Source organism: Mercenaria mercenaria, chromosome 3 (genome assembly GCF_021730395.1).
Source record: "Mercenaria mercenaria strain notata chromosome 3, MADL_Memer_1, whole genome shotgun sequence".
In the NCBI taxonomy this organism is placed as follows: domain Eukaryota; kingdom Metazoa; phylum Mollusca; class Bivalvia; order Venerida; family Veneridae; genus Mercenaria; species Mercenaria mercenaria.
In genome coordinates this window covers 9438095-9450139 of record NC_069363.1, presented here as the reverse complement: position 1 = coordinate 9450139, position 12045 = coordinate 9438095, and the positions used below count along the sequence as shown (strand labels likewise).

The following is a 12045-nucleotide window of genomic DNA, read 5'->3' as shown; positions in this document are numbered from 1 at the left end:
TGTGATTTACATATCACACAAAGCCAGAAAATATAATTTTTAATATTAAATATAACAGATTAATGGTAGGACGGGAGAACAAAAAACGCTAACAAACTCAAACCACACACCAGTTGATGCAGTATCTGCAAATATAGTGAGTAGGTTATAGGAAAAAGATGTTTCCTTTTGTGAAGAAAGCACCAAACTTCTTATGTAACTATTTTGAAGTATGCTGAATCCAAAAAAAGGAGGAGACACGCAGTTCGCTAACCTCAATTAGCTTAAAATGAGGCCCCAAAAAGGGACCTATATTTTATTTATTTTAATCATATATTTTTGAAAGCAATGTCCAAAAGGTTAATTTATAACCTAAATAAGTAAATATTATAGACATAATAGTTATTTAGTTACATTTTATACACATTTGATATATAGGACACTGACAAATTACATAGATGAGGCCCTAAAAAGGGGGAAAATGTTTAAAAATTTCATTTACAGGATGACTTTATTTTAAGTGTGAATATTATTTCACTCAGGTAAACAAAATTAACTTTAGTATTTAATTATATCAAAATATTATTTAAACATTCTTTACATTTTGAGGTTCATTAAGGGTATTTTATAAAACAACTTCACATATACGTACATACTGTAATTCATATAACTGATTTTACAATACTTATTCTGTACATGGGGTACCGACAGTTCGATTTCCCTATGAATATTCTTATTAAGCATTCAAAAGAGCAGCTAAAGAAGGGGTAATTTGTATTTTTCTTGTAATTCAATATATAATTTAAATTCATGTAAAACGTATTATACAGAACATAATTTATGTTTTTCAAGACAATTAATGACTTCAAGCTAAAGCATACGATCATCCTAATGCTTTCTTTACAACAACAAAAAATGGAATGTGAACTAAATGTATTGTTGTATTTATTATTGCTAATTTATACTATATTCAATGATACTAATTTATTTGAATTTGATTAAGATTTCAAGTTTTAGAATCAGTCTAAATTCCGCATTCTTGAAAAGAGCACTGGTATTGTATGATAGATTAACCTTTGTACGGTTTGAACCAACGACCTTCCTATTGATCTGACAACACCTTTACCACTAGACGGTCTCTCTCACTGAACCCCTCCACAGAGCTTATAACTATAAACATAAGTGCTGTGATTTACTGCAGACACCCAAAGAACGCAAATAGTTACATATAAAAATTTGTTTAAGAAGAAAATATGATACAGAAATAAAGAAAGTCATGCCAAATAGGGTTAGATGTAAATTTTTGAAGGTAAAGATAAATCGATTAGTTTATAAACAATGTCTCCTTAAAATATACTGAGCTACAGTTATCTTGCATATTAAGCCTTTGACAAATAACGAAATAGTGTATTTTCTGTCTTAGGTTCCAAATCGGCCTATATAATGATATCATATATCTGATAAAGAAATGATCATTCAGAACATTGTACTTGTGGGTCAGAGTTGAGTATACTCTGCATCTCGGTATAGCCGATGGAGCTCATTCAGCATGGGTAAAATGACTATGATTGCAGGCCATCCTAGTTATAATCATAGCTGATATATGCTCTTTGTCCAATACAGTGTTAGGAATACCTCTCAGTAGCGCAATTATAAGTCCTAGAATAATTGCTTGTTTAGGGTAAATGCCCCAAGCATTTTTCGTGAACTTACAAAAGTTGAAAGAAAAGTTACCCTAAACAAACAACTTTTAATTTTAGGAGTAACAACACTTTCAATATTTAACTAAAACTGTAATAGATTTGCCAGTATTTCGCTCTCTAGCACACATGTCTTCAAAATATCTAAGTACACAGGATTGGCATGATACATTTATATCTGCCTTTGTATGTATTCTTGTAGTTACATTGATGAGTTTCCTCCAACTTACAGCAGCTAATTATGAAGTGTATTACATAATTAAAGACAAGTACCTGTTCTCTTGACCATTTCCAGTTGACAGGATTAGCAATGTCAATGTATGCTATAAATGCCTGTCTACAACGGTCAGTTACCTGCTTGATACAATGTTATTTGCTACATACGTGAACATCTCTTATGGGGTTGCTTTCAATAGGTCTAATTGATTAATAAAATATATTCTCTGGCTTCATTTTGACATTTCTTTGCATGATAGAACAACCTGTCCTTCCAGTTGTCATGTGCGCTTCTTGAATCTTTTAACACGGCATAACCATAAGTAAAGATATCCTATGCCTTGCAAACGTATTGAGACAGAATCACAACCAGATAATGCATAATAAAAAATGTTAGCTTTAAGTCAATGTCTACTTTCTTTGGTGTGTCTTTTCCTGTTGGATTTTTGTCCTTGTTTTTATGCCAAAAAGACGGCTTACTACGGTATCAGTCAGCATGTACCAGAACTGTTTGGAACGGCCAAATGAAGCTACAGCTAACAACTAGCAAACTGTTTTACTATAGAAAAAAACAGTGTGTATCAGTATTGGTTGCTCGTAACATTATCCCTTTGTGGTTTTGTTTTTATGCATCTGCGACAAACAAATGTGTACCGTGTCGCATACCAGTTAGTGCACCACATGTTGTGACTTCAAACTTTTGGAACAATACATGGTCATGTTATAAACAAAAGTATCAAGCTGTAAGTCAGTAAATGGTGCCAGATAAATTTCTAGTTCCTAAAGGAAATAGACAGCATGAAAACATCTAAACTACCTGATGTTCACATTTCTAATATTTATAAATGAAGCCATGTTTGGGGAGAGACATTAAGGTATGAACATACTAAATAGCTGGCCTTCTTTATTCTAGATAAAATTGACAGATTTCAAATGGCTACAGCACAGAGCAGGATCCGTTTTAAATGTCTGTAGCTTACATTTTTACATTTTCTTAAAGAATATTGTCAGTGCTGAAAAAAAAAAACATCAAAAGAAAATTGGGGGTCATGTACTTCAGTCAAACAAACCAACTACAATATCAACTAAAAATGATACCCCAAATTGTATGACCTACATTTCCATAATAAATCTGTCATGCTATCATATTATTGCAAAATGCTTCCTATATGTCATGGATAGATCTGTTAAAAAAAGGAGTTAAAACAGAAGGAATAAAGATCTACAGAGCAAAGAAGGATTTTCTATTTAGTGTCTGTATACCTTAATTGTGACCCTTGCATTGCTTAATTCTGTTGAACCAGGATTGACCAGTAATGACACTTGACTTTCATTACTATGTACACTTCATAGAACCAATTAAATGCCAGTGCAATGACACATTCATGTATAAGAAATATATATTTGTCAAACAAATGTATTAGAGAAGTACTGGGAAACCTATTACAATTCTTAGATATCTACTGAAAGGGTGTAAATATCAGTTTCTTTTATTTTATGGGTCTTTGGATGAGTCATTTGATTTGAAAACATGATTATGTCATATACTGTTATGTAACATACAAAAATGATCCATTGAAGGGCCTCTCTTTTTGATATAAATCTATTGTCCTGATTAATACAGATATATAGGTTACCTCATGGACCTAAACATGTGAATATTTTTTACTTTTTTGATATTTTATACATAAGATCCATGAATTCTGTTTCTTTACTTATGTTTAGTTCAGTAATATGATATTTTAAACGATTGAAATAAATTAATTTGCCCTTAAAATGGGATTTTTAACAATTTCCCCTTTAAAGGCCTCGTATTATTTTTCCTGAGTCATGTATATTGAATGTGTATAAATAAATGTAATTGAATAAATTTTGTGTCAAGGGTTATAATTGGTTAAGGTGATGAATTAACATTTTTGAAATTGTTCTAGATATATTTATTTGAAATAAATAAAAGGTAGTTCCCCTTTGGGGCCTCATGTTTTGGTCTATTCAAGCCAACAAATCGTATATGTAGTTCATTTCTGATCCAGTATACTTTATAATATTTAAATACAAACTTTCATGCTTTCTTCATAAGAAACATCTTTTCACACGCAGTTTTGAAATTAAACATTACAGTAAAATCTGATTACCTCCCTTTTTAGTATGTATCTTGAGAAATAATAGTATTTTGTAGTAAACTTCGTATATTTGTCAATACCAAATGGTTGTTTGTCTATGCTAGCGATATGTTATCCATGTTTAGATCATATGAAACATTACTTTATAGATAAATTTCAATTTTTAAGGAAAAAGTATTTTTTTCAAGACATTTTTACCTCCCTTTTTTAAATTGATTTAAAAGGAGGTTCCAGGGCAGATATAGCGTGTCTCCTCCTCTTGTAGGATTTGGGATACCTTAAAGTAATTCCATGCAAAATTTAGTGCTTTCTTCACAAACGGGAACATCTTTGCCATTTTTTGTTCTATATCTTACTCGCTAATATAATATTTAAATGAAAACAGTCAGTGTTATAAGACTACAACTAGCATCAGAAAACATTGCCCAGGTATATAACTATAAACAGTGCGCACATAATTGCACAGAACAATTACAAATTTCAAGACTGGAAAAATAAGGTAATAAACTAATGATAACTTATAACAAGCAAAATACGGCTTCCCAGCTTGAAGATACTTACAATAATTACACAATGTGACACCCAAATTATTGCAACACTTAGCCTGACATTTCAACCACACTTAACAGAACCAGACAGGCACAGGCACATTATATTTCATGCAAGATCGCATTTTACTGCATCTGCACAATCAGTTTAACATCACCACCATCCAAAATACAGTTTTTCTATATTTTCAGGGGGTGTTTGTTTATTTAAATATAATACCAAAGAATGAACAACAAGAAGGTAACAGTTTCACAGATACTTAGCCACGGATGAAACTTTTCGTTCAAATTTTTTCGACGCTTTCTTGTGTATCTTTATTTTATCACATGTTTGACGTCGCGAGAGTGTAAAATTTTATTTCATCGAGTGAGCTTCTAAAATAGTATTCTCACGAGTGGCGAAGCCACTCGTGAGAATACTATTTTAGAAGTTCACGAGATGAAATAAAATTACATCTTACACAAAAAACAAAGAAATTTTCTTTTTATTTTTATGCTTTTCCGCAACAATAAGATAAATAAACTGGCATTTTCGTCTTGTTCGATTAAATGTTTCCCACTGGAGGCCCCAAATACAAGGACCAAAGCACAAGTGATCAAATACCAATACGCAAATAAAATATACCCAAAATATATCGGCAACAAAAATACGTACTAGAAATATTTTCTAGTATATTTGATATTTTTCACTGTGAAATTATCAAATATATTTTTCACTTATATCTCAGTATTTCATCCGAAAGCATAAAATAAAGTAGAACTTTGATGTTTCGACAGGAAAGGCTAACATGTGATAAAAAGAATATTACTTTGTGACTTTCCACATTGAATTTATTAAACCCGATGAATAAAATTGATAAAATGCTCGACAGATCCTCGCATTTTATTATTTTATTCAATAAGAAAAGACACTCCTGTAATATGCTCTATGTCTTTATAAAATATCAAGTCTTTTAAATGTTTTAAGCGTAAGTTTATATAGTGGTGTTCTTATTTCAGTAAAACTGTTGCAGCTGCAAACAGAAAAAAAACAATGAGAAATATTTATTTTTAGTTTCTTTTTCTGCTGAATTGGCACGCAAATATGTCTTACTTAATAAACTTTTAACGATAATAAAATGTACTGAAATCGTTAATTGTATGTTTAACATAAGCAAACTTTCACTTTTATTCTGTGAACAATGGGCAACCTTGGCAGTTTTACAATAGACAACATCAATTTCTAATTACCTGCCGTTTTCACAACGTGTAGTGGCTACTGTTGAAACTAAAATTGTTTCAGACGTTTTAGTCTATTATGAATTCTAGCTCTAAACATAGAAACGTAACTTTTTTATGAGATCCCTGAATTATGTAAGGTTCAAACTCGTCGCAAATTAATGCATAATTGAGCCGTGCCATGAGAAAACCAACATAGTGGGTTTGCGACCAGCATGGATCCAGACCAGCCTGCGCATCCGCGCAGTCTGGTCAGGATCCATGCTGTTCGCTTTCAAAGCCTAATGGAATTAGAAAATCTAATAGCTAACAGCATGGATCCTGTCCAGACTGCACGGATGCGCAGGCTGGTCTGGATCCATGCTGGTCGCAAACCCACTATGTTGGTTTTCTCATGGCACGGCTCATATGATCATAACGTATAGAAAAACCTGTGAAGTCTATATTCTTCGTTCTTCATTCTAAATGATAAATCGTCATTAAATTTGTTTTCTGTTCAATTTCCTATTCCTTTTGTGTTTTTAAATAATGAATTTAAAGCTCATCATGACAGCTGATTCATTTTAAATGGTCAATGTTCGTTTCTGTCAAGCTAATATAAGAGATGTTAACACACTGCTTCCTCTTTTTATCTTATTGAAGTACACAATTATAACAAACTTTTAAAACGTCTAGATTAGCTCTCCAACTTGTTTTAAACAATTTGGAACAGCAATGTTCTTTGGCGTAAATATTTAATCACCAGAAGCAAAATGTTGTATACAAATAACAGGGTATAACATATACATGTATGTAACGGTTTCATAATGTTTCCGTGATATTTGAATTATTAAAGTTTTATGAATCAGTTTTCAAAGTTCAGTAAAATAGCATAACAGTTGTCAAATTGGCTTATCGGAACTACACCAAAACCATGGTCAACATATTGAAATTTTCAGCATTTAATGCTTAAGGGTCGTACTTCTGTTATATATACATGTATAAGGGTCCCAGCACGATAATGTCGGAAATCTTATTCTTGGAATTTGTCATTTCTTTACAAGGAAACAGGGAATAATCTTTAAACATCGCATTTCTCCAGCAAAGTAAGTTAACATAATTAGTAAAGATATACATGTTATATGAATTGTCAGATAAAAAATGTAATTCGGCTTCGTGTGTTTAAAATTAGATTTAATATTGTCCTGATCGTTGTAAAGTAAATTTTCCGCCGATGTATACCATTGAATTATAGTTTTGTAGTTTGTGAAGCTATCAAGTGTGTCTAACCAAACGTCGTTTCTGCAAAACGTGACTTCACACAGATACTAGTCTTGCTTAATGCAAATAAAACCTTCTAAACTGAAGGTATTGCAGCAAATAGTCTGTATTTGTGCATTATCTTGTCATGTTATGATCAGTCCTCGTATCTGCTTTCATTATTTATGTACCGTATTTGTACAAGGTGAGACATGTAATGTTTAAGAGGCATTGATGTAATATTGGTTGTACAATTGATCGCCCTAATATTTCACGTGTATCAGAATGCATTTTGGATGGGGTTTATTTTGTATTGTCATTGCACTTGCTGATTACGTAGTTTGCAATGCATTAAATGATTTATGTTCAAAATTTCTGTTAAAAATGATATACGGTGAGTAATTTGCAAAATACGTCTATACAGAGGCATAGCATGCCAAGTTAAGTTATATTATGATTACGAGAAATCGCTATGTGCTTTTTTCGCCACCATACATGTGGGGCGCATATAGCGTTGCTGCTGTCCGTCTGTCCGTCCGTACAAAGGTACGTCCCGAAATCTTGTGTGTCCAACTCCTCCCACACTATTAGCCTAATTCGCTTCAAAGTTTCACAGATGAACAAGCTTGATGTGTAGATGACCATAAAGGAAGGAATTTTTTTCTGTAAATAATTTTACTGCAGTTATGGCCTTTAGATAGAATTTGCTTTATAGAGGATAGCCCAGTATGGGGGGCATCCTTGTCCTATGGACGCAATTTCTAGGTTTTTTTTCACTATATGTTGCTTTGGCAAAAAACTAATCTAACAAAAAGATTTATAGGTGAGTGCCCCTAACAACAATCTCGTCACTTGCTTACGAATTATTTAGGGTCGATTTAAGTAACATTTACCAAGGCAGTTCAATTTGAACAGAATAACTGAACAAAACTTAGGCAAACAAAAATAAAAATAAGTCATTTAATATTTTACTTGAACTTAATCTTCTTGTCCAAGTTTACGCACAAACTGTTTTAGTTTATAATTACTTTACCACTTAAATCATTCCAGAAAAAAATACTTATACTTAAACTGCTAACATAACCCATACGGGCCCGACCAGGATGTTTGTTCCCTAAAACTTCTTGGAAGCAAATTAACTTGACCCCAGTGGCACCGACAATTTTCCAACTTCTTCAAATCTTAGTATGACCAATTATTTTCATAAGGACTGTGTGTAAGCGTGCCTTTAAATGCCGGTATAACCTAGCTGTAACGGCCATTATTGGCAAAGTAACCTCACAGTTTCCTTTCACCCTCTGTCATTCAAACGCCACTGCCCAAGTAAGATAATTTACAATGTCTTATTGATGTAATCCTAGTTCAATCAAATCGTTGAATGCGATTTTTTATCTCACGCTATCATTAAACGCTTGTATTATATTGTGACATGATAATACAGTTTTATACCTCATTTGGATTTAGTGCGGTATTTAACTTAACTTCTCAGTGTAGACAGTGAAAATATAATTTCGTAAGTTCGTAAGACAAAATTGAGTTAATATTCAAAGATTCACCACTATTTTATGTCTATTAAATAGCTGGAGTAAAATGTAACAGTAATATATATAAATAATTTCACAATACAGTGCCAGTCGTAAGTCATCTAGCTTCGTGTCATAAAGCCAGTGTGTTACTGTTGGGTAAATATTTGAAACGGATGCAATGATTAATTTCTTTAAGGACATATAAATAGTGTATAAAGAGAAATAAGAACAAACTAAGATAATGCGAACGAAGACGGAAAACAGAAACATTATCGAATAACAATAGAATGAGTGTGTGATTAGAAATGTATGATTATTAGAAGTATTTATAGTGAAGGAGTATATAGCAATAAATCTGATCGCATTTCATTTCGCGAAAAGTAAAAATGGAGCAGTTTATTACAAAGTTTGGAATCTTAATTCTTCTTGTATTTTCATTTGATATAATATTAAGATGTAAAAGTGCAGAAACTGAACGCTTGCATAGATCTAAAAGATATATAGAATGGGGTTCTGATATTGCCGGCCCTTACTGTGAAAGACGCCGCGGAGGTTGTTGTCCGGGGCGCATTGACACTTGCTCTGTACCTATACTCGACACCATGTGCTACTGTGACGAGTTTTGCAACAGAACAAGAGGGGACTGTTGCCCTGATTTTTTCTCATTCTGTCGTGGTGTTAGAACAACTCCTGCCCCACTTAGAGGTAAGCATTTTTTTAATTTGTAAGCTGTCACGTGGAAAATATGTGTTGGGTTTTGATTCTTGTAAATATAGTTTGAGTGAATTGGTCATTTCTATATGTAGGCATGTGGTGGGATTGTGAATCAAGCGGGATTCGAACTCATGACCTGTAGGGTAAGCGGTGGAAACCATGTTTATTGCAAAACCATTCACCGTTGTATGTTAAACAGATAAATCTAAACTACCCGTTAGGTCAATCACATTTACTTATTTAATTTTTTATGTATGCGAACAGTATTCTCACGGTACCGTTGACTATGAAAACTGAGAACAAAAAGGAATCGCCGTATTGTCGCTACTTAGTGGTCCTCAGTAAACTTAATCATATCTGGCCCCTCTTCTCTCTTTGAGACTAAGTTGGGCCTCCGTGGCTGAGTGGTTAAGGCCGCTGACTTCAAATCACTTGCCCCTCATCGATGTGAGTTCGAGCCTCACTCGGGGCGTTGAATTCTTCCTGTGAGGAAGCCATCCTGCTGGCTTACGGAAGGTCGGTGGTTCTACCCAGGTGCCCGCTCGTGATGAAATAATGCACGGAGGGGCACATGGGGTCTTCCTCCACCATTAAAGCTGGAAACTCGCCATATGACCTATCATGTGTCGGTGCGACGTTAAATCCAACAAAAAAGTTGTACCCTTAGTTCCAATGATAATCAAACATTTATAAACACCTGTACCTAATAAGGCAAGCACTATAGGCATCTGCTGCTTAGAACCTGTTTTAGTTTGTAACAGTCATATTCAAACAGATCCATTTTTAACTTTCAGTAAATCGCCTTACATCTTTTATAATTTTGGTTTGCAGTACAACTCTGGTTAAATTGTATTGTACCATGAAAGATAAACATTTCAATATTTGTGACAACTTTGTCAATAATTTCTGTATTTGCACACCGCTAAAATCATACAAATTTTGAGAGCAAGAATAACACTTTCAATGTAAATATGGTTTTAGATAAGCATATGCCACACAAAAAGAGTAAGCTGTTTAATTTCAATTTATACCTTGTACTTTGTATTTAATTAACGACAAATAGTTCTATCAAATGACATATCAGTTAATGATATAAAACATGCCTAATGTTATATGTAACACACCAAATTTCTGTGTCACTTCTCATATTTAACAGTCATTAAGAAATCAGAATCGAATTTTTATATTTTGTTTAGTGATATTTAATAAAACGATTATAAAGCGTTAAAAATGTGTAACAGAGGTGATAGGCTGAGTTGATATGGTAAATTAAAAGGGTTTTTCCTAGTATATAAAACGGGTTGTTTATATTTCGTGTGATCAGATTGTATATATGACATGATCTTGTCTTTATATCACAAAGTTATGGTCGTGTTTATGTCGGCGTATTAAAATCCACCACACCTTAAATTTGACATGTTTCAAAACAGACAAAAAACATCATTATAAGAATTGCTTTTACTGAAAGGGAGTTATTACACATTGTTTTTTGGATCGTAATAGAATTTATAAGATTGGTAAAATAGAACGCATCCAGGCAAAAATAGCAGACTCTGTTTCACTGAGTCTGTTATTGAGAGTGTCACGAATGCAATCAGCATCACCCCTCATGATCCCTTGCACAGGTTTAAGCAGAATTCTATTATAATAAAAATTTAATGAACACCGTGATTTCCAAGGATCAGAAAATATAACAATTTTTACAACTGCTATAGGCCTACACGGTATTTTGTGAATGTTGGTGTGATAGTTAATAAAATATGTAAGGGATTGTAACCAATCAAAATAATAACAAACTCGGTTTGTTTTGGTCAGTAAACAGACTGGTTTTGATTTGGTTTGTAAAGCTTTTGCATAAGGCAAAAAAAATACTCTGGATTATATAAAACGTACTCAAAGACACATGAGATGACTCTCTAGCTTGAACGCGCTAAAGTCATAACTTGTAAAGTTACCATCAACTTGCGTTTGTGCCTGGCTTTGGCACTAACGTGCGATTAGTTGTATGGTACGGTGGTTATCTAGTATTCTAACACAATCCGATTCATTTTCTTATTAAACAAAGCAGGCAGAAAACAGTGAATTATAATACAACAAATCACTGTTCTGACGTCACAGTTATTACGTCATGGCATCGAACGGCATAGCGGCGCGTTAGAAAAGAAACCGATTGAAAACGGGCAAATATTTAATGAATGTCGTCAAGGATGTACTTAAAAATCCTATTTAACGTGTTAGAATCGAAATAATATATCTCATCCAGTGATTTGCTCTTGAATAAATCATTGTTTGGAGTTCAGATGCGTATTATTATATCACTCGGGCTGCGCCCTCGTGATATAATTCCTTCGCATCTGAACTCCAAACAATGATTTATTCAACGACAAATCACTAGATGAGATAGTGAGATGATCTATATTATTTCTTAATTAACACTGTCTCCATGGGTACTCAAAATCGTCATCTAGTTGCTGTGATATGTCTTAAGTAGGCTTTTTGTTGTTTTCAAAGGCAGTCCTTATTAAACACAGGCCTGGTATCATTCAAATTATCAAATATTGAAATATTTTGACAATTACCATAAAGATGATAATGTGATATTTTGAACGAAAGATACATTAGTATCTCTTTATCCGGCAATAAATCAAATGAAGTTACTCGCTGCGCCATAATTTATAACTATATGCGGGATAAAATGAATAGGAAGTCATAATTTAACTATAATTATTGTATCAAAAGTATTTTTATACATCATATAGATCGAGTAAATGTGGAGTTTATG

At 33.1% G+C, this 12045-nt stretch overlaps 1 protein-coding gene across 5 annotated transcripts in view; it reads left to right on the top strand.

Annotated features, from left to right (window-relative positions):
• LOC123525474 (uncharacterized peptidase C1-like protein F26E4.3) overlaps positions 1 to 12045 on the top strand; it is a 119395-nt gene that overhangs the window by 55638 nt on the left and 51712 nt on the right. Inside the window, exon 1 of one of the 5 annotated variants that reach the window (XM_045304537.2) lies at positions 8450 to 9254. The exons of the other annotated variants lie outside the window; for them this stretch is intronic. Within the exon in view, the coding sequence (XP_045160472.2) occupies positions 8936 to 9254 (319 nt within the window). The 5' untranslated portion in view covers positions 8450 to 8935. Of the gene's footprint in view, positions 1 to 8449; positions 9255 to 12045 lie in introns of those variants that run through there. 5 annotated transcript variants of the gene reach the window in all.